The 23,419-nt window shown below is 32.9% G+C and overlaps 1 protein-coding gene across 1 annotated transcript; it reads left to right on the top strand.

Moving 5' to 3' along the window:
• The first annotated feature begins 279 nt into the window (after positions 1 to 279).
• LOC108987980 lies at positions 280 to 10,045 on the top strand. The gene is made up of 3 exons (XM_018961061.1): positions 280 to 896; positions 2,779 to 2,914; positions 9,491 to 10,045. Exons 1-3 carry the CDS (start codon positions 280 to 282, stop codon positions 10,043 to 10,045), a joined length of 1,308 nt encoding a protein of 435 aa, XP_018816606.1.
• Positions 10,046 to 23,419: the final 13,374 nt, after the last annotated feature.

Raw genomic sequence — 23,419 nt, 5'->3', positions numbered from 1 at the left:
GACAAACTGAAGATTGGTGCTAAAATGGCTTCTATTTCAAGTCCTGGAGTGGGGGCCCCTAGAGTGTCTAAAAGATTGAAAAATAAGGGGAAATTGAGTGAGTAAGTCGATGGTATTAATCATATTAATTCAGTGGTGGCTGAAGCCCCATGAGGATCCTAAGCTGGCATACCTAAGGGCTTGGGAACTCTCGTGGTATTCGAACTCTTGCTAATTTAATTAGAAGGGAAGATCCCGAAGTTTTGTTTCTTGTAAGAAACAAAACTTAGAGCTACTAAAATGGAACTATGTAGAGTGAAATTAAAGTTTGCAAATTGTTTAACTGTTGATGCCTCAGGCCATAGTGGTGGATTGGCTCTCTTATGGAAAAAGGATGTAAAGTTAGAAGTAATTAGTTACTCTTCTTCTCATATTGATGCATGGGTGGAGGAAGATTCAAAGCAATGGTTCTTAACTCGTATTTATGGCCAACCTAAAGCTTCTAGAAGAATTGAAACTTGGAATCTTATAAGAGGGTTGCCTAAAGGTCATTCAGACCCTTGGCTTGTATTTGGTGATTTTAATGAGATCCCAACCCAGAGAGAAAAATGGGGAGGGAGGAATAGACTTGTCCAGCAAATGTTAGACTTCTACCAGTTATTATCTGATTCCAATTTGAAGGATATTGGGTTTAGTAGTCAAAGATACACATGGTGTAATAAGAGGGAGGACTCAGCTTTGGTTTCTGAAAGGTTGAACAAATTTTTGGGGAATCTATCCTGGTGCAACATGTTTGGAAGGGCTGCTATATTCCATGGTTTTTCAAGTTCTTCAGATCATTTACCACTATGGGTTGATATTAGGGGAGTCCAACCAAGGAGAAGAAGGCCAAAGCCATTCAGATTTAAGGCTATGTGGTTAGGGAAGATGGGTGTAATCAGATTGTGACTAACTCTTGGAACCTGCTTGGTAATGAGTCAAGTTTAGAAGATGTTATGTCAAGTATCTCTGGTTGTGCTGCTAAATTACAACTATGGAATAAAGACCAGTTTGGTAGAGTTCATTCTAATCTGCAGAAAGCAAGGCATAAACTTAAACTGGTGCAACAAAAAGACCCTCTTGAACTAAACTTTGAGGAAGTTAATGTAGCATCTGAAGAAGTTCATAAATGGTTGAGTAAGGAAGAAGTGATGTCAAAGTAGAGATCTCAAGCCCTGTGGTTAGCTGAAGGTGATCAAAACGCAAGGTTCTTCCATGCTAAAGCATCTCAAAGACAAAAGAAGAATAGGATCATTAAACTCATGGATGAAGGAGGACATTGGCATGAAGGAGAGTGTTGTGATAACCTTATCATTAACCATTTTACTTCCTTGTTTTCCTATGCGGGTACTCGTAATATACCTTATGTGTTTTGTAGATGTAAAAGTTTGGCTAGGACTAGGTGACTATGTTGATAAGTTTGTATATGATTAGGTGACTAAAATGATAGAGTTTATCTAGAGTTTATCCTATCATTAAGTTGGTAATTATGGATGAATGTAAAATAATTATTGACTTTATCTATAACAACATTGAGTCTATCTAGAAGTCTTAGAGGTTGTTTAGATAAGTCATCTATGTGAAATTCGAGTCCATAAGGATCTGTACTTATCTAAAACAGAAGATGAACAGAAATCAGTTACTATAGAGAAGAGTTATCACGACATGTCGGCAATCCGTCAGGAAACGTTCTCGCGACTGTTTCTGCCCGTTAGCAGAATCCTACTTCAACTAAGACTCTTTTCAAATTGTTTATTTAAAGGATCCTACTGGTTAGGATCTATAGTGATTCAGATCTACATATTTTGTAGAGCACTTTCTAGTGCATTATTTTGGTGAGAAAATTTCTTAGTGAATTTTCAGATTTGTGATCTCTCTTTGAGTGTGATCGTGCTTCAAGTGTGGAGGATCTTGTGATTGGACTTCAACCCCTAGAGTTTTAGGAGGAAAGGTAATATTTGAAGATCGTTAGAGGTTCTGACTGCTACTGCAGTAGAAGACAAACATGTCGTTTGTCTGAGCAAGTAAGAAAGTCAAGTTCCAAAGGTTTTGTAATTGATGAGTACTTGTAATTGATTTTCAAATAATAAGATTGACTTTCCTGCGTTTGGTTTCCTGTAGGGTTTTACTTTTAAAGAGTTCTTTAAAAGGTTTCCATTCGATACCAATCTTAGTGTTATACAATTTATTTATTTTATATTGAAATTAATTGCATGCTTGAATATTAACCAATTTGTTGAGTGAATTGTTAGATATTTTCGCTGCATTACAAGGGCACTTGGGTAATTTCAATTGGCATCAAAGCGTGGTTTACTCATTCGAGTGTGATCTGTTCCCCTGTTGACTATATCGCTACATGTCCAGCCACACTTTAACGGGAAAAAATATGCATATTGGAAAGTTCGTATGAGAGCTTTTCTCAAATTGTTAGATGATCGAGTGTGGTATTCCGTTGAAAAAGGATGGACTAAACCAGCAACAAGTATTGATGCTTGGACAAAAGATGAGATTAGCAACTATAATTGGAATAGCAAGGGACTGAATGCTATATTCATGGCTGTATCTCCGAAAGAATTTAAGAGAATCTCCATGTGTGAGATTGCTAAAGAAGCATGGGACATCTTGGAGGTTACACACGAAGAAACAAAAATTGTGAAAAACTCAAAATTACAATTGCTTACTTCAAAATTTGAAGAGATTAAGATGTTAGAAGATGAAAGTTTTAATGATTTTTATGCTAAGCTATATTGTTAATTTCAGGTTTAATCTCGGTGAGAAGGTGGAAGATTCAAGAGTCGTGAGAAAGATTTTGAGGTCTCCACTTGAAAGATTTCGGCCTAAGGTTACTGTCATTGAGGAAAGTAAGGATTTGGATGCAATAAGGGTTGAAGAGCTGGTCGGTTCCTTACAAACGTATGAATCCTCACTTCCTCAAATAAGAAAAGGTAAGTCTATTGCTTTAAAAACAATAAAAGATAATTAAGATGATTTTTCTGATGAAGAAAATTTTAACAATGAGGATATAGATCTCATTGCAAGGAAATTCAGAAAATTCTTGTTTAACAAGAAAACTAGTGGAAAACAAAAGCAAGATAAAGAACCTTTTGCAAAGAAAAATTATTCTAAAAATTGGAATAAAGAAAAAATTTGATAATAATAATAAAATAAAGTGCTATGAATGTTCTGGTTATAGCTACATAAGAATTAAATATCCAAATTTCAAGAAAAGTAAAGGAAAAACATTGAATGTCACATTTAGTGATAGTTCAAATTCTGAAAGTTTAAGCTCAGCATCTGATGATAAAAAATCTTTTATGATTTTTTCTTCTATTTTGAATGATTTTCCTGAGATCGTACTAACAAAATCTGAAAGTGTTTGTAATTACAGTGATTCGGATGTATCACTTGTTGATGCTGACCAAGAACCAAGTTTACAGGAAGCATACAATGATGTGTGTGAAGAAGTGGTCAAATTAAAAGAAACTCAACAAGAAGCTATACAATAAATTTATTACTGTGGAGAATGAGAAAAACAATCTCTCTAAGGCATTAAAAATTTTTGATGTTGAAATATCAATATTAAAAGATCAACTTGAAAAAGAATTGGAAAAGTTTCAGGAGTGCAAGCAGAAAACATCAACACAGAAATTAGAAGAGATGTTGAGTTTTCAAAGATCTAGTTGTGATCGCGCGGGTTTGGGATATACATCTTGCCAAGGTATGAAAGTTAAAGGCTCATCATCCGCTACCACTTCATCAAAAGGTATCATTTTTATTAAAAGAAATCGAGATGAGGAAGCTCCAAACAAAGCCGTGTCTAAAACTCATGTTCCGAGAGCCTCACATGATAGATCAATGACAAAGAAGCCCAACCAAGGTAAGTCTAAAGGTAAGTTTATTCCTACTTGTCATCATTGTGGTATTCTTGGCCATATAAGACCATATTACTTTTAATTTAAATAAAGTGAAGAAAAATGGAGGTGAAAGAAAGTTAAAAAAGAAGGGAAATACTCTAGAAAATCAAGTTGAAGAGATGAGTCAACAAATTACCTTCATAACTCTAAAGCTTTGTGAACTAGCAGAATTTTGCTTTCACAATAAAGAAAAGATCATACAAAATGGTATTAATGAAAATAATAGGCCAAAATTTAAAGCAAAGTGGGTGATCAAATAAGATGTCGTGTCACATTAATTGATAGGACCACTTGCTTGTTCTTACATTCTTGCATTTCATTTTATTAGTCTAAGACATGCATTTTATTTTTCTATTTTTAAGTTATATTTTTGTTTTCAGTTTTTTTTAATAAGATAAATAATATAAAAAAAAATCTGGTTTGTTTTTTTTTTTTTTTTTTTGGGAAGTACATGCTTGATATATCAAAGTTTTGAGCACGTGTTCTCACAAAATAAATTTTTGAACTTATGCATCTCTCTACTTTGTGTAGTTCCCTTTGGGCATACTAACCCTTTGAGTCATCTTGACAAAGTTCATTAAAAAGCACTGTGAGAAACTTATGTGTATGCACCTTATAATTAAGTTCCATATTTTTTATTGAGATGCTCACCATAGAGAGAGTCCATGCCTTAAATTGACTAATACTAGTTGAATCTAGTACAAAAATAAAGAGATATTCCATTGCCAAACACAAATAGTTGATCTATATAGAAAAAATCGGTGTTATATCATTGCGAAACAAGACAAACACCATACACGGATCTATCCCTTAAGTTCTTATAGAAAGAATCGTAGCTCAAATCATTGTGGAAAAAGATGAGCAACAAAAATAGACATGAAAAGGGTTGTGCAAACTAGTGTTTGGAGGAGATACTCCTGTATTTTGGCCCTAGCATAAAGTTTGACTTTTGAGGTTAGTAACAACCTCTTGTGAGCATCTATGAGAAGAAAATACTCATAAAGAATCAAAAATTTCTAAGAGAAAAAGAGATAAAAAGTTGCTATTTTATATAAGTTTGCTCACTCACACACTCACATGAACTTTGACATTGATGATCTTATGAGGAGTGAACAGCCATAGTGATTGTTGCAAATAAGAGGATGTACTCTATTGAATTTATTTTGTGAGTGACATTATGCTTGAACTAAGATGCATCTAGGCATGTTACTCGCTTCACTGTTTATGTATAAAAAAAAAGATTATTTTTTTCTATTTTTTTACTTATCGTTTTTATAAACAAAGTGATAAAAATATAAAATATAATTTTTGGTTGGGTAAGTGTTGGATGTTGGTTTAAGTCTGGGACTTGGTTTCTGATATATTAGCATAAGTCCCAGTGGTGGGTCTCTGTTTTGTTTCTAAGTCCCAGTGGGACTCTAAGGCACAAAGCAAGTGCACGGTCCTTAGTCACTTAAGTGACTTAAGTCACACGCCCAGCCCCGAGTTGATTTCTCTAAATCTTCCAATACACAGCTCACGACACTCTCTATACGCAAGCCGTAGCCTTCCTCATCTCTTCCATATCTTCTACGATTTACTTGGGAGAAATACTTGGGTTCTAGTTTCTTGACTAAAGGCTCTCCATCAAGGATTCACGGTAAAATCTTGAGTTTATTCAAATCACTTTCTTCTTCCAGTTCTAGGTTTCGGCACATCAATATCTGAAAATTGGGATTTTGATTGTTGATGTTGAGGCTGCGATTTTAATTGGGCAGAATGGGCATTGACATAGTTGATCATATGAGAGTATTTTATTCATGTATTGAGGGTGATTTTTTGTGAGTTATGTGATTATACATTTCAGTTTTATCTCAGTGCATACCAAGTGTTTGATTTTTTGTCTAAATCATTTGCTCATTGTTTGACATACATTCATGCTCATACATCAGGTGCATTTTATCCATGAGAAGTTGAGACGCATGAGAGTTTTTCATCATGACTTTCTTATTTTTTTTTTTATCTCGGCACACATAAGTGGTATTAATTCTCTAATGGGTATTGTCAGATTAGTGACAAAAAGGGAGAGTATTAAAGCTAATTAAAATATTTTTGTATTGTGAATTTTAGGGGGAGTTGAAGAATTTGCTGCTGAAATTAATTTGTTGAGGGGGAGATGAATGATGTTAAAGCGGAGAAAGTTTTTTTTGGCTGGACATAATTTAATGTTGGGCTAGAACATGATTAAACTTTGAATTAATTTTTAAATCTTGTGAAATATGGTTTAATTTAGTTCCAAGTTTAATTTCATTGTTTTCAAGTGAATGGTTTGAACTGAACTTCTAATATTAGTTAATGATGCTTCACGAGATCTTGGTCTACTAGTTGTTTTTGTCTCAGGTACACACTACATTCATCAAAGTGGTTTTGTCACCAATCCACCAAAATGGGAGCAAGACATTCCTCAAGTTGACTTTGTCACCAATCCGCCAAAGGGGGAGATTGTAGCTGTAAAAGTTTGGTTAGGACTATGTTGATAAGTTTGTATAGGATTAGGCGACTAAAATGATAGAGTTTATCCTATCATTAAGTTGGTAATTATGGATGAATGTAAAATCATTATTGACTTTATCTATAACAACATTGAGTCTATCTAGAAGTCTTAGAGGTAGTTTAGATAAGTCATCTATGTGAAATTCGAGTCCATAAGGATCTGTACTTATCCAAAATAGAAGCTGAACATAAATCAGTTACTGTAGAGAAGAGTTATCGCGACATGTCAGCAATCCGTCAAGAAACATTCTCGCGACTGTTTCTGCCCGTCAGCAGAATCCTACTTCAACTAGGACTCTTTTCAAATTGTTTATTTAAATGATCCTACTGGTTAGAATCTATAGTGATTTAGATATACATATTTTATATAGCACTTTCTAGTACATTATTTTGGTGAGAAAATTCATTAATGAATTTTCATATTTGTGATCTCTTTTTGAGTGTAATCATGCTTCGAGCGTGGAAGATCGTGTGATTGGACTTCAGCCCCTAGAGTTCTAGGAGGAAAGACAATATTTGAAGATTGCTAGAGGTTCTAGCTGCTGTGGCGCCCCCAACCCCCATGTAAGGAAACACGGGAATCGAGACACCAGGATGATGACAACAAGGTCACGCATCCCAACGATAGTGCCAAGTGTGTGTACATGCAACAGTGTACAAAAAATAACGCAGCGGATTAGTCAACTAAGTACCAGAATTTGAATACAATCTAAACATCAGTAAAGGTTTAAAAAGTAGTTATACAGTCATCCAAATTAAAATACAATACAGTAAAATGAAATAACTAAGCAAGTGATCCCAAATCACTCCTCGGGCGGAGCCGTCTCCTCAGGCTCGCCCTCATCCTCCTCATCTGCATCAAAATCTGCGTTACCACAAAATGGTACCGCAGGTAGGTATAACCCAAATAACCACGTAATGTAAATGCGTTAATGCAACCAACATGCATGCATATGATGAAATAAGCATTTTCCTCAAAACATCATTTTTTCCGAAAAATGATTATTTTTCAACACACGCCAAAATCTCATTTGGCCCAAAATATCAGTAAAACATTTTCTCAGAAAATGATTTACACAAAAATCCAACACACACTATTTTCCCAGAAAATAGTTCATTAATCCATTATTACCATATGCACCATGGTCTCCCCTAGGGACCATCCGCACATCCTGGCTTCGTAGCGATGCTCAGTTCCGCACCCAGCGCGTTCGTGGCCAAGCACCAACTACGCAACGAGCGATGCCCAGTTCCGCGCCCAACGCGTACGTGGCCAGAAATCCTCTAGTCCCCACCAGCAGAAGGACCACGGAGTTGGCACGAGACCATCTCGTCTGATCCCATTGTCGCCCAGCGACAATCCAGGGGACGTTACTCAGTATATTCCGCTCCCGGGTAACCAGAGGAGCTCCACTGAAATAATGTCTCATCTCGGCTTGGGGTTGTGATACACACGCACCCAAGAATCATTCACATGAAAACTTAGTTTTCAATAAACACATGAACATGAATGCAGTACACGAAAACTCAATTTTCCTTTACAAACATGATCATGCGTGCAAAATGCAATGTACATGAACAACACAATATCCAAACCAACAATTTCCAACACAATCAATCACACAAACAACTCCAATCACCAATTCATCCAACCCCCGTACTTCTCGGACTCAGTCCGGCATGTTCAACCAAATACAGTGAAATGAGTTAGTGCAAAAATACATTTAAATCATGAAATTTCTTTGGAGAAATACTTACAGTGCTATATAATAATTTCCGAAGGATCACGGAGGTGCAAGAAGTGACGTCTGAGTAACGTAACAGTGCAAAATGCACTGTGGCCGTGGGTCTCAAATACCCACTTTTAAACGGAGACAAACGAAGATCCAAGATTGATAGGGTAGGGTCTAGGGAGGTCGGTGAAGCTAGTGGTGGTGAAAGTTGGCCGTGGGTGGCGGCGTGGGCGGCGGTAGAAGACCAAAAAGCCCAAAACGGAATTGTTGATGAATGTGCTTCACCGGTGACGGATCGGAGGTGGGGTTGGGTCCAATGGGTTGCTATGAGGTCGATGATGAAGTGGTAAGAAGATGGTAGCCAGAGGTGGCGCGACGGCGGCCTGGAGCAAAGATGATGCCGCGGCTTGAAGGGCTGGTGGTGGCTAACGGCGGCGCGAATGGAGCTGAGGTTGGTGGGGTGAGGTCGCCAGTGGCTGAGGAGGCTAACGGGATGGGCAGTGTCGGTCACCGCAGGCTCACGGCGGCGCTAGGTGGTGATGGAATAAACGGACGGAAGAGAGGGAGAGAGAGAGAGTGTCGCACACGGAAGGAAACCGAAGGAAGAAATGAGAAAAAAAAAATAAAAGAAAGAGAAAAGAAAATGAGAGGAAAGAAAAATGGAGGAAAAGAAATGATTTCAATCCTCATAACTTGGGTCACAAAAATGATCCAACGGAAACGATTTCAAAACCACAAGTTAAATAAAATAATTTAAACGTAATGGTAAAGTGAAATTGAAATAATTAAATCCAACAGTAATTAATTTAGAATAAAGAGATTTTAAACGCATAACAATAATTAATAATTAAGAAAACACTTCAAAATAATTTTCATAAAATTCAAAAATCATGAAATAGTCCCACTAAAAAAATCCAACGATTTTAAAATAAGAGAATAAAGTTTTGAATAAATAAAAATAATCATTCGGTAAAAATACACTAAAATACAGGGTGTTATAGCTGCTACTGCTGTAGAAGACAAACATGTCGTTTGTCTGGGCAAGTAAGAGAGTCAAGTTGCAAAGGTTTTGTAATTGATGAGTACTTGTAATTGATTTTTAAATAATAAGATTAACTTTCCTGGGTTTGGCTGCTCTGTAGGGTTTTACCTTTAAAGAGTTCTTTAAAAGGTTTCCCTTCGATATCAATTTTAGTGTTATGCAACTTATTTATTTTATATTGAAATTAATTGCATGCTTGAATACTAACCAATTTATTGAGTGAATTGATAGATATTTCTGCTGCATTATAGGAGCACTTGGGTAATTTCATGCTTGATAACATAGACAACAAAGTCACAGAGGAGATGAATGCAGATCTTATTAAGCCATATTCTGTGGATGAAGTCAGTAGAGCTATGAAAGAAATGCACCCCTCGAAAGCCCCAGGACCTGATGGCATGCCCCCTTTATTCTTTCAACAGTATTGGCCTAAAATTGGTAATTCTATATTTGCTGCTGTCCTCCATGCTTTAAACTCTAGTGATTCCCCACAAGTAGTCAATCATACTTATATTATCATGGTCCCCAAGAAGAAGAATCTTGTTAGAGTCAATGACTTTAGACCCAATAGCCTCTATAACGTAATATACAAGCTGATATCCAAAGTCATTGCTAATAAGATTAAATATGTCTTACCTACTATTATTTCAAAAACCCAATCTGCCTTCTTACCTGGGAGATTGATTTCGGATAATGTTCTTGTTGCCTATGAGGTTCTTCATTTTTTTAAAAGGAAAATGACGGGTAAGAAGGGTTATTTGTCTCTCAAGGTAGACATGAGTAAAGCTTATGATAGGGTGGAATGACCCTTTCTTGAAGCAATTATGTTAAAGCTAGGTTTCCATGATAGATTAATCAAACTTGTTATGAAATGTGAGCAAAGTGCCTCATTTTTAGTTCTTACCAATGGAGCTCCTTCTGGACATATTATTCCTTCTAGAGGATTGAGACAAGGAGATCCCATTTCAAAGTTTGTCAAGGGGTCCCAAGCCTTAATCATCTACTGTTTTCAGATGATAGCCTCATATTCTGTACTACTAATGTTGAGACTAATCACAGATTACTTGAGCTATTGAAACCCTATGGGGATGCTTCAGGTCAGCTGATTAACCAAGAAAAGACTGCCATGGTGTTTAGTCAGAATACTGAGGCTACTAAAAAGAGAGCTATTATGGAACTGTGGGGTAACTCACAAGTTTAGCACTATGACAAGTACCTAGGTTTACCACTATTGATTGGTAAATCAAAGATGACTGCATTTGTTGAGATTAGGCACAAAGTATGGTTGAAACTACAATGATGGAAAGGCAATATATTTTCTCAAGGGGGAAGGGAGGTGTTGCTCAAAGCAGTGGCTCTATCTATTCCTTCATATGCCATGTATTGTTTCAAACTTCCTCACAAGTTATGTGTTGATCTTGAAAGAATGATGGTAAGCTACTGGTGGGGACAGAAGAAGGAAGAAAGAAAGATCCATTGGGTTAGCTGGCATAGTATGTGCAAGCCTAAAACTATAGAAGGTTTATGTTTCAAAGATTTGGAAACCTTCAATATGGCTATGCTAGCTAAACAAAGTTGGACGTTGCTGCAATATACAGATGGTTTGTTCTACAAGGTTTACAGTGCCAGGTACTTTTCTAATTCTAATCTATTTCAGGCCCCTCTTGGTAATTCACCCTCTTTTGCATGGAGAGGGATAAGGGAGGCTAAGAATCTATTGCTCAAAGGAGGGAGATGGAGTGTGGGTAATGGTAGTAGTATTCATATCCTCAAAGATTCTTGGATTCCTGGCTTTTGAGAACTAAGTAAAGAAGCTTCTGTTATTTGTAACCAATATATAAATGCACAAGTTGAATTGGATGATCAAGTCTCTTCTTTAATTGACTACAATACACATTAGTGCAATATATCTAAGATCAGGACTCTCTTCAATCCAAAAATTGTTGAGGCAGTGTTAAGAATCTATCCCAATTTTTCAAATGACCAGACAGGTGGATTTGGGAGCATGAAAGGAGTGGTATATTCAGTGTGCGAAATGCATACAGATTTTTCAAGGGGTTAGTCACCATTAATACAGGAGAGACATTACCTAAGGCCTCAAGTAAGAATTTTTGGAAGGCTATGTGGAAACTGAAAATTCCCCATAAAGTTAGAATGTTTGGGTGGAGGGCATGTAAAGAGATTCTTCCCACAAAGTTTAACATGGTCAGGAAAAAGGTAATTATGGATGACTCTTGTTGTTTCTATGATCAAACAATGGAAGATTTAGCCTATGCTTTATTCTTTTGTCCAGCTATACATGAATTTTGGGTGAACAAATTTGTTATTTTACATAAAGTGGAATCTTTCAGATCCTATATGCTAACTGCTATGGAGATTTATTCTACAAAGTCTGCTAAATGTTTAATAGATTTCATGCACATGGCATGGGGGTTCTGGTATAGAAGGAATAAGATGATTCATGAAAGTATAAAACTGTCTCCTCAACAAGTCATAAGCTATGCTCTCTCTTTGAAGGGTTCTCTGCCTACAAGTTCTCAACAGCAAGTGGTGGTCAAGAATCTGAATTATAGGTGGAATCCTCCTCCACCAGACTGATTTAAACTGAATGTAGATAGGGCACTTTTCTTTGACTGCAATAAAACTGGAATTGGAGCTATTCTTCACAATGATTGTGGTGAGGTGATCATGGCCCTTAGCAAAGTAGAAGAGGAATTTTTAGAACCAGAAAATGTGGAGGCTATGGTAGTTTTGAGAGGTCTCCAATTTTGTTTTCAGACTGGCATTCATAATCTACTTATTGAAAGTGATTGCTTACACTTAGTAGAGGACATAAACATTCTTGCCGAGCCTTGTTCATCTATGAGAACTATGATTACTGAAATTAGAAGAATTATGATCAGATTATGCATTGTAAGATCCAACATGGCTTTGTATGGCTAATGTAGCAGCTCATCACCTAGCAAGGCATGCTTGGCCTATTTTTAATGTGGAATTGTGGTGGCATGGAGTTCCTTATTTTGTTGATAATGTTGTTTACATAGATGCCCTTTCTTGTAAGCACTCTTAAGGCCTATTGTGCCTATTTGCAATGAAGTTATTTTCCTATCCAAAAAAAAAAAATGTCTTGTAGGAGTAGATAACAGTTTTAGGTAATTATAGATTTATTCCATGATCTTATTCGTTTGTTAGATAAGGAAATCAACTTGCAATCCTTTAGAATCAGCTGTCATATTACTCTCTTCATTGTCAAACAATTTTTTTTTATATAGAGAGTGAAGTTTCGAATTTTTTTAAAGATGAAATCTTATACCATCTGGTCAATGAAGTTGGGTAACCACAATTAGAACGAGAGAGAGAGAGAAAAGTAGGGAGACCCAAGATTACCTTTGGAAAAAATGAGAGACACAAGATTTAAACGGCCCTTCTTTCACCCACACTCATTTGGTCTCTCTCTCTCTCTCTCTCTCTCTCCCTTCCTCTTCTTTTGTCAGGAGCAATGATCTCCCAAATTCTTTGATGTCAATAGAAACTAAACTCATTTCTCCATTTCACCTAAAATCAAATCCAAGCATTCAAAAAAATCACACTATCTTTTGGGTATTAGAAATAAGATACAATAGAATTGCAAACTGCAAAAGAACTTGTCCAAAGTTGATAATCAACATGTCCACCCTTTCTCCAACCGTAATGAAAAAACAAGAAGCAAAAGTCACCAACTAAATCAAAACCCAAGTAAATGAAAAAGAAATTAACAAAAGACAAAGATGGAGAGGGAGCGAAATAGTTGGATTTGAAAGGAGAAAGCTGATGCTTTCAGTTCTACAGTGAAAGGCATGTCGATGAGGAGAGAGACGGTAAAACAAGAAAGAATGTGATATTCTTTTATTTTGAGATGGGAAATGATCAAGTGTGTCTCAATTTATTGCAAAAAACGTTTAGATGATAACGTGTTAGCGTTTTATAGCATGGTGTACATTTTCATCGTATCTGATTTGAAGATTTTCTCAAAAAAGTCATGTGCAAGTCTATATTACATATAGGGCAGTTCTTTAGATGAGACACAAAATTCTTATTTGATCTTATTTATCTTATCTAATCTTATTCTCAAACATAATTCAAATATAAAATTTTCAAACTAATTATTATAATTTTTTCAAACTTTCAAATGTATATAAAAAAAAAATCCAACTTTTTTAAATTCCCAAACAAAAATAATATTATAAAACTATATTATTACACTATTTTAACTTTATAATATTTTTCATTCAAATTTTTCTCTCTCTTTTCCCAAAACTCAAAAAATACTCAACTCAAACTATCTTACTCAAAATTCTCATCTCATCTCACTCACCAAACAAGCCCTATAGACTTTCTCAAAAAAGATTTTCTCTAAGAAAGTCTATATTTTCTCAAAAAATATTTTCTCTAAGAGCACTCTCAATGGATTCTTCATCCTATCTTTTAAAATACATCACCAAAATTCATTTTTTCTATTTTACATATTGATTTTTACAATATACAATAGAACAGCTTATCTATTTTTTCTTTATATCATTTAAATATTCTTTTTTATTTAATTTAAATATTTTCTCAATCTTCTCATATATTTTAATATTTACAATATCTCCTCCATCTTCAATATCTTCATCATCCGAAAACTGATATGTTACAAAAAATCATTAGTGGTAATGGACTTTGAAAATAGTTTTAATAAAAAGAACGCGTCTTTTTTTTTTTTTTCTCCACCCAAGTAAGTGAAATTCTTCAAGACTTTCTCAGTAACCGAACAAAGCCTAAGTAAACTGTAAGACTAGCAAAGCAAATATATACCAATCTATTCTAATCACAGAACCCACGAAAAAAAAACAAAGAGAGAGAGAGAGAAAACTAAAGGAACACCCAAAAAGAGCAAACCCAAATCAGTAATGAACTTTGCGTGCGCAAGCACAACGGCAATTTAAGGAAAAGCTTGCGCTAAACAAGAAAACATGGGCTAAATGAAATTTCTCTAAAGTTCAGTAGTGGGGAGGAGAGAGAAATGAATTAAAAATGTTTAACATGAGTGAACAGTATCCTCTAGATGTAGCGGGATCACTGAAGCAAAATGGAAAATAAAGATCAAATACAACATTGTAGGTCCTTTTTGAACAAATTTCTTTATATTTTAAATAAAAATGTATTTTACAAGAGCCATTGGAGATTCTTCATCCTATCATTTAAAATATATCACCAAAATCTACTTTTTCTATTTTACATACTGATTTTTATAATATACCATATATCAACTTATTTATTTTTTCTTCATATCATTTAAATATTATACTTTTTAATTTTTTTTATTCATTTCAAATATTTTCTCTAACTACCAATAATATCTTCATATCTTTTGATATTTGCAATATCTCTTATATACAATGTCATATAATTATGTTCTACTTTAAACTAAAATATAAATTAATTTAAAAAAATAAAAATATTTTAAATCAACGTATTTGCAACAAACATATCGAATTCAAACCCCGTTACCACCACAATCCCATGAACCCGCTTCCCTAGCTCCAAATCCTTCGTTACCGAGCACTCCTTAAGAACACTTGAAACGTAAACTCATTGCACTTGACACCCAACAAGTGCATCTCATGAAAGGCCAATATAGCTTCTTTACCAAGCCCATTTTGTGCATATCCAGATATCAAAGCAGACCAAGAAACCAAATCTGGTTTAGTACTTTCCTCAACCACTTTTCGAGCATACGTAGGGGTGTAACGGGTCAGTCCGGTTCGGTTTTAGACAAAATTTAGGATCAAATTGGTATGTACCAGTTTTGCATTTTTCAAAACTGATTACGCCCCAGTTACTCTCCTAAACGGGTACTTCCGGTTTTACCGGTTTTCAGTCAGATCCAATTTTTCGATTTTTTTAAAATATAAAACACATATAATAAAGTGTTACTTCTTATGATAAAATGTTATTAATAATTATATATATATATTATGTTTAAAGCATATGATCAATTAAATTTTCATCTTTAAGATTAAACTTTTATTTTATAAATTATGAGCCTATAACCCGCGCAATGCACGGACCGTAACTGTAAATAGTTCATTAAACATAATCACTATCATAACTATTAAAAAAATATATATCAAATATATATAAAATGGAACATGCATACAGAAGGAGAAATGCACTGGAGTACCGATGTATACCATGCAACGGAATTTACATACAGTAATGTGCATTTCTTACCAAAAACAAGTAAAAGAGTTCACTTTACAAATAAATATTTCATGATCAATTTACAATATTAGAAATTTAATATATATATATATATATATATATATGATTGTTCAATTTAAAACAATGTAAAATAGATACAATTAGTATGAGACACGATTGTATATTTATATTTTATATTTATAAATATTATATTTTAAAATATTATATCAATCTACTATTTTTTTGGATTTTTCTCCTCTTGGATGTAGCCTGTGTTTTATGATTCTCTTCCTATGTGTTTTATGCTGAATTTTATAACTCTAAATAGTTCATTAATATACATAATCACTACCACAACTATTAATAAAATGTATATCAAATATATATATATATATATACATTTTATTAAGCATATATAAAAGAGTTCATTTTACCAATAAATATTTCATTGTCAATTTACAATATTAAAAATGTAATATACATGTGTGTGTGTGTGTGTGTGTGTGTATATATATATATATATATATATATATATATATAGTTGTTCAATTTAAAACAATGTAAAATAGATAGATTTAATATGAGACACGATTGTTCAATTAATATTTTTTCCAGATTTTTCTCCTCTTAGATGATGTAGCCAGAGATTTATGATCATCTTTCTTTGTATTTGAGTTGATGTCGAGATCAATGTCTACAGTAATTTCTTGAAATAAAATTAATATAATTAAAAAATATTTATGTATAAAACATTTTAATCATTATATTTCTAGTAAAGTATAGTATATCAGTATACTGATCAACACCCCCAACAAATTGATTGAACAATGAGAACTAAAACCATTATAAATATAAAATCTGATAGAAAATATGATTAAGTACCAAATCGTGTAATTTATTGTTACCTTTTTAATTGACTTTGATTCTATAAATTCAGGATTAAACATTTGTTGAATTGTGTAATTTTTTCGTCTATATTTTAAGTTGTAATCATCAAGTCTTAGTAGAAAGATGTATTCTTTGCCAACAATAGGGTCGTATATTTATGATAGATTAGGCCGATTGCATTAATCGAATCGATATGCCTATCTGTTTATAATGTGTGTGTGTGTGTCTATATATATATAATATTGTATGTATGTATGAAAATCCTTTCAACACTTAACAAAAAAAAAATTGCAGAGCAATTAAAGCATACCAGCCAAAAATAATAATGCATTAAGTTCGAGTTCATTATGGTGAACCTGATCATGAGTACTGCCAAAATAAGTTCGAGTTCATTGGATTCCTCAGTTTTCATACCAAATAAGTAGAGCAGAAAATTTTTGGCCCTTATTTATTTACTATTTAATCGAAGAACTTGAAAGGTTGTGTGAAATCTCGTGTTTTAGTTTCTGTTTGTGCACCATATATATATATCTCTCTGTATATATAAAGAGCCTATGAAACGGAATTTTCTTATTTTAACAGAAATTTCTTGTTTTAACGGAATATGCTGGTTTTTATTAACTTTCCATCCGTTTGTAATAATTACAGAACACAGGGATACAATTGTATTTTCATTTACATTCTATTTATGGCTACTTTTATGATTTCTGTTGGTTTCTATTCCACTATTAATATATTTAAATATGCTAATAAAACAGATTTATTATAATAATAATCATGGATTCAATTTCCAATTTGAAAATACATTATAATAAGAAACATATTTATATAGATTTGTCTTTTCGTATTCATCATGATATGAAAGCATTATAATAATTTACAAATAGTCTATCTTTCAACAGCTTTTAATATATATATTAGTAATAAAATAATAAGATATATGTACTTTATTTTTATTTTAATAAAATATATTAGTACTTTGAACTGCGCATACGTGCCTCAGGCACGTAACGTCTTACTAGTATATATATATATATATATATATAAATATATATGTATGTATGTATGTATAAATGTGTGCGCGCGCACGCCCATCAATTGAAGGCTTTCTAAGACCAAACTTGCATTGATTTAAAAACAATAATAATCATAATAATAATAATAATAATAATAATAATAATAATAAAGAAATTAATGACACAATATTGGAACTAATTTAGAAAGAGTGACTCTTCAGGTAAACACATCTATCAACTTGTTTTTAGAATAGGAAAAATACCAATGCATTTGCAAGAACAAAAATATCATTCTAGGAAATAATAAATCACCAACCGCTACAGGATCTGAAACCAAGATTTTTGAGATGAAGTCATGGCACCTCCACAATCGAAACACAGTTTAATATAGAAATATACATTCGCTTAGCATCGTGGTCGAAGTGGCATTGATTTGAGAGATAGCAAGAGGAGAAGAAAGTGAAACAAAGAAATGTAACTTTTCCAAAATATATATGATCGAAAGAGTGAAAGAAAGAGAACCACTTCGTATTTGCCATTTCAGTTTCTTCGATTGCCTCTTCGGTTTATTTTTTTAAAACGGTTGCCTCTTCTATAGCAGTTTATGTTTTGATAACGGTTGCCTCTTCCCTTAATATTTGACGGTGCTCACTTGGTGCAACTCTCTCTTGCACCCTTTCAATTGTAACTCGTTTTTTACCCAAAAACCACGGCAAGTGGAGGTCTCTATTTTTTACCCACAGAAACAAAGGATTTTTGGCACTGGAAATAGTGTCTAATTCCCCACCCAATGCTGAGTAACTAGGTGAAAGCAACGTGCAATGCACGTTTACTTAGTTTATATTTATTTATTTATTCTAATTTATATATTATCGATTTATTGTTGATTCTGTTCGAATACAATACCGTCCTTAAATACAACACCAACGAAGTCACAAACACAGTGCTAAACACAAAAATAATAACTCGAAAAGAGAAAATTCCATGAGAAATTTGTTTTTAGAAGCTTTTTACAATACACTCACTATTTAGGTTAGGTTGTATATATTGTATGTTTTGCTTGGTTTGTAACAAAAATCATTTATGTCAAACTTGTCCAAAACACAGTTTGTGATAATAACTTTTCCAAAACACTCACAATTCGATAAAATAGGGAAAGAATTATAAAACAAATGACGTAACAAAAAAAATAACAACATACACTTATAAAAATTATAAGCAAAAATGTTCAAACTCAACCAAAAGACCTGAACAAAAAATAAAAAAATAAAAATAAATAAAAATAAAAATAAAAAAAAAACTTAAGAAGTTTAATAACCATTCATCCAAAAAAACAAAAAAAAAAAGAAGAGAGGAAGCCATAAAAGACTAAATTGAAATTTTTTACTTTTGAAATATGTTATAACCTTAACTTATATTATGTCTCTCTTTCTCTCTCGCTTGAAAGCTCTCTTTTCTTTTTCTTGTTCGCAAACAACATCAGATCTAGATGTTTTAGTCTAGAATCGAGAAATTCCAACACCTATTTTTTTTTTTTTTGTGTACTAACAGATCTATATCTATTCGTTTAGATCTTTTAACTGTTTATTTTTTTTCAACTAATGCGTGTTGATGGGTGTTGGTTTGTTGTTCCTTTTTTTTTTTTTTCTTAGGTTGTATATATTGTATGTTTTGCTTGGCTCATGACAAAAATCATTTCTGTCAAACTTGTCCAAAACACAATTTGTGACAATAACTTATCCAAAACACTCACAATTCCATAAAATAGGGAAATAATTATATAACAAATGACGTTACAAAATAAATAACAACAAACATTTACAAAGATTATAAGCAGAAATGTCCAAACTCAACCAAAAGATCTGAAGACAAATTAATAAGCATTGCAGTAAAAAAGGGGGAAAATGCAGAAAATACTATACTTCAAACATAAAATAAATGGGAAAAGAAGAAATTACAAATAAAATTAAGAAGCAAAACTTTTTTTCTCAAAAAATCACCTGTAATAAAGAACAATATGCAGAAGGAAATTGACTAACCCCCAGATCTTTTCCATGTGCAGTATTTTCTGTTCTCTGAATGTGGTGCAGGACTGAAATATTGAAGAGAATGGACTGACGCTGACTAATGACAATTTTTCATTATCCTGCCAAATGCATGAATCTACCTGAACCGAAGAATATGCAAAGTTTTTTGGTTTTAATTTCTAGCTAATTTTTTTACTGTTCATAAATAAATATACTATTTGTTCTATCAGTGTAAATCATTATTTTTCTTTCATTCCTGATGATAGTTGTTGCGTATCTCGAGCGTGAGTTTTTTTTTTTCTTTTACAGATGCATGAATCTGCCTGAATAGAATAAATATGAACAGTTTTTTTTTCTATTTTTTTTTTTAACCGAGATTGCTTTTATAATGAGATTGTTTTTATGATGGCTAACAGATGGGAATTTTATAGATAACAGACAAATTGACAAATTTCGTTAACTTTAATGGAAAACAACAAAAAAAGGTTAAACCAACAATTTCTGTTAGATAGACACTTTATATATATACTAGGTGAAAGCAACGTGCAATGCACGTTTGCTTAGTTTATATTTAATTTTTTTTTTTGTTAAGAACTAATTTTTTATTAATAAGGACTTAATATTTTTTGTTTAATTAAATAACGATGTAATATGATAAATATTTACACTCTGTAATATATTATAAAAGAAGAGCATTAATAGAAGTTCTAACATGGTTTTATAAATAAACATCGCCCATAATTTTATGAAAGTTGTTTGAGATAATTTTGATTCTAGGATGACAATTCAGCATTTTTCTCACCTTCCATTGCCTCAATAGAGAGGACATTAAAAGACTTATATTTTTTCTCCATTAGTTTCTCTAGATCTACATAAATTTGAATCTTTCAAATTTTTTTAATAATTTCTTCACAACGCTTTTAATATATGGTCGATGTTCCTACAAAATAAATTTTGAATAGCTTTACATAATTAATAAAAACTCAAATTATTTTTAATTAACTCATTATAACCAAACTCAATTTTTGAATTATAAAAATTTTAAAAGATACATCTCCAGCATGTTCCATCAACTCAACTGTTGAACAATCAAATGCCTCTTCTGCTACTTCACTAAACATAGTTGTAGCTATCTTTTTAGTATTATCATCCAGTTTAACATATGCCCTAGCACTTTTAGTGCATTGAATATATTATTTTCAATTTGAACGGTGTTAAATTCTAAATTAAATTAGATATCAATTATAAATTAAAATTGTAAGATACTTATTGTGGTTTGCAAACCCCTTAGCTTTTGCAATATATACAAACGAAACTTTCATTGTATTTATATCAAGTCCCTTATTACAACCAACACATGACATGTAATAAAATACTTGGGCAAAGTCAATCACATTTATCCTTACCTCTATATAGAATTGTACTTTTTACGTCAAATTATAATAAATTTTTAGAAGAAATGTTTGTGCAAATATTTTAATTTATTATTAATAAAATAATATCGCCATTGATTGCAAATCGTTTCAACTCATATCTGGTGAAAAGTAATTGTCTATAAAATGAATATTGGAGGGAAAGATTTCCAACAATGGACGTGGAGTCACTAAATAAGTAGATTTTTTAACCCTTTTAAATATTTTAAAAAAATAAAATAAATTTAACACATCATTAAAAAATATTTTCTTAATCATAAAGAGATTCTCAAATATCTAAAAATTTTAAGCAGAAAAATGATGCTTAAATTTAAAATTTAATGAAAGCTTAAATTAATAATACAAATTGCAATACTAAAATTTCATAACAAAGTAAAAAACGGTGAAAGTTTTTTAAAATAGAACTTTAACATGCTATATCCACTTAGAAAAAAAAAATTATAAGAAGAGAAAAGAGACAACTGTATCATAGCCTTATAGATGGGGAGAGAAACATTGAGATTTGCACAAAAGAAAAAAGAAGAAAAAAGATCTTGAGTGGATCACTGTGATTTAAAGCAAAGGCGGCGAGAATTTATGAGCTCTATAGATCATTAATATAGATTTTGAATGGCGATATCTTTAATGTTAACTTTAACGAAAAAAAATAAAAACCGTTAAAACAACGTTTTCCATAGCTTCTTTATATATATAAAGAGATAAACAGATATATAAATATATATATATATATATATATATATATATATCAATATACCACTCGCATTAAACACAGTCAAGAATATATATATATATATATATATATATATATAATGTATATTATATATACGCGGCATGAACCTTGAATGAGCAGCTTATATATATATCCCACTCGCATTAAATTTCTCCACTATATCCCACTCACGATAAACTTTCTTTTGGTTCGCGCATTGAGTTTTTAACCTTGAAAAGTTCTGAGAACCGGTGGAATTGTGACGTTCCTATAATGCCCTGTTTTGGTTTCCTAAAACAGAGTGTGTCGCCTCACCTAATGTTGCTTTTACTATTATATTTCCATGCTTTGGATTATCTTCCAATCTTGATGAACAGAATAGTTTTGGTTTTGGCCTCCTAAAACAGAGGCTCTCAGTTTGATCCTGGTAATGGTGCAACGGTGAATCCCCTTGTGGGTTCACGTCTGGTTTCAGGTTTCCAACTAAAGGTAGTGGTGGTGGCTGTAGTGCGGTGGGGCTTTGGGCTTGGTGCCTGTCGTTTACGGTGGTTGCCTTACTGGTTTGGGTGTTAGACGTGCATTGCTTGGGTTCACAGTGCGACGGCTTGGTGAAATGGTTTAATACCAAAAATAAACCTGAGTGAGAGCAACGCAGAAATAAACCTGCCGTTTCGGGCGCAATGACGAATACCAAAAAACTGAAAGTGCATAATTTAAAACCGAAAGACACGGAATGCATGACACAGAAGCCGACCTTGGCTTTTTATATATAGGAATAGATAATAAAATTATCTTATATATAATTATATTAATAATATTTTATCAGACAAATTACAAATGTTCATATTTAAAATTAATATTTTATGTTATAATTATAAATGATAATATGAAATTATTTTATATATGATATATAATTATATATAAAAATTTAATATATAATTATATATTATATATAAAACTTATATATATAATATTTTGTATAATATATAAAATTAATTTTTATATATATATTTTTTCCAACCTGTCCGGTTCTGTCCAGTCCAACTACAGAACTGAAACCGGATCGAATCCGACCAGTTTTCATAATATAGGAATTGGTTCTGGATCGGACTGATTCAAAACCGGACCAACCGGTCCGGTCCAGTTTTCCGATTTAAATTTACACCCTTAAGCATACCCAAAACATCGACACTTTGAATACAGATTTACTAGATGCTTTCTAACATTCCGGTCCTTAGATAATCCAAATCTAACTACATGGGCATGGACTTCCATGCTTGATCTTACAGACTTGGAAGCAATGCATTGTGAGAGGAGCTTGGAGTAGGATATAAACCAGGGTGTTAAACTCCCCTTATGGATTGAGCTTAGAATAGTCACAGTTTGTCAATCTCCGCCAAATTTAACGTAGGTTTGGATAAATTTAGCAAGGAAGAGGAAAGTGATCGGGAGACTAATGGATTCAATTGTTTAGTAAGGCCGTTGGCGAAGATGATTTTGGAGGGTAAGAAACCATACCCAAAATCCACTCAGAATTGGAGTTGAGACAGGGATAGATGGAAGGTGAGGATAAGGCAACTGTGATGAACGGAAGACATGTGAAATAAACAGATGGGGCTGAAAAGGGGCTAAAATGAAATAAACTAAATCACGGTAGGGGAGGGGAAAGTACACAGATGAGAGAGAAACTATTTAAAAATTATTTACAACTTTGAATAGTTACCGCTAGATGTAGTGGTAACACTGTAGCCAATTGAAAATTACAGATGAAATAGATCATCCGTTGGATGCCACTTTTAGAATGTTTTCTTCAAATTTTACAGAAATAGGGGTTTTACGTAACCCATTGGGAGTGCTCTAAGAGTATTAGCATTGGTTTAGGCAA

Source organism: Juglans regia, chromosome 1, assembly GCF_001411555.2.
Source record: "Juglans regia cultivar Chandler chromosome 1, Walnut 2.0, whole genome shotgun sequence".
Lineage (NCBI taxonomy): Eukaryota > Viridiplantae > Streptophyta > Magnoliopsida > Fagales > Juglandaceae > Juglans > Juglans regia.
This window is presented reverse-complemented; position numbering and strand designations above follow the sequence as displayed.

Excerpts from the sequence above, each read along its gene's own strand:
- LOC108987980 (XM_018961061.1), top strand. The coding sequence starts at position 280 with ATGGAACTATGTAGAGTGAAATTAAAGTTTGCAAATTGTTTAACTGTT. Across the intron at positions 897-2,778 it reads TTCAGATTTAAGGCTATGTG|GTTTAATCTCGGTGAGAAGG; the intron begins GTTAGGGAAGAT and ends TGTTAATTTCAG. Across the intron at positions 2,915-9,490 it reads CAATAAGGGTTGAAGAGCTG|GAGCACTTGGGTAATTTCAT; the intron begins GTCGGTTCCTTA and ends GCTGCATTATAG.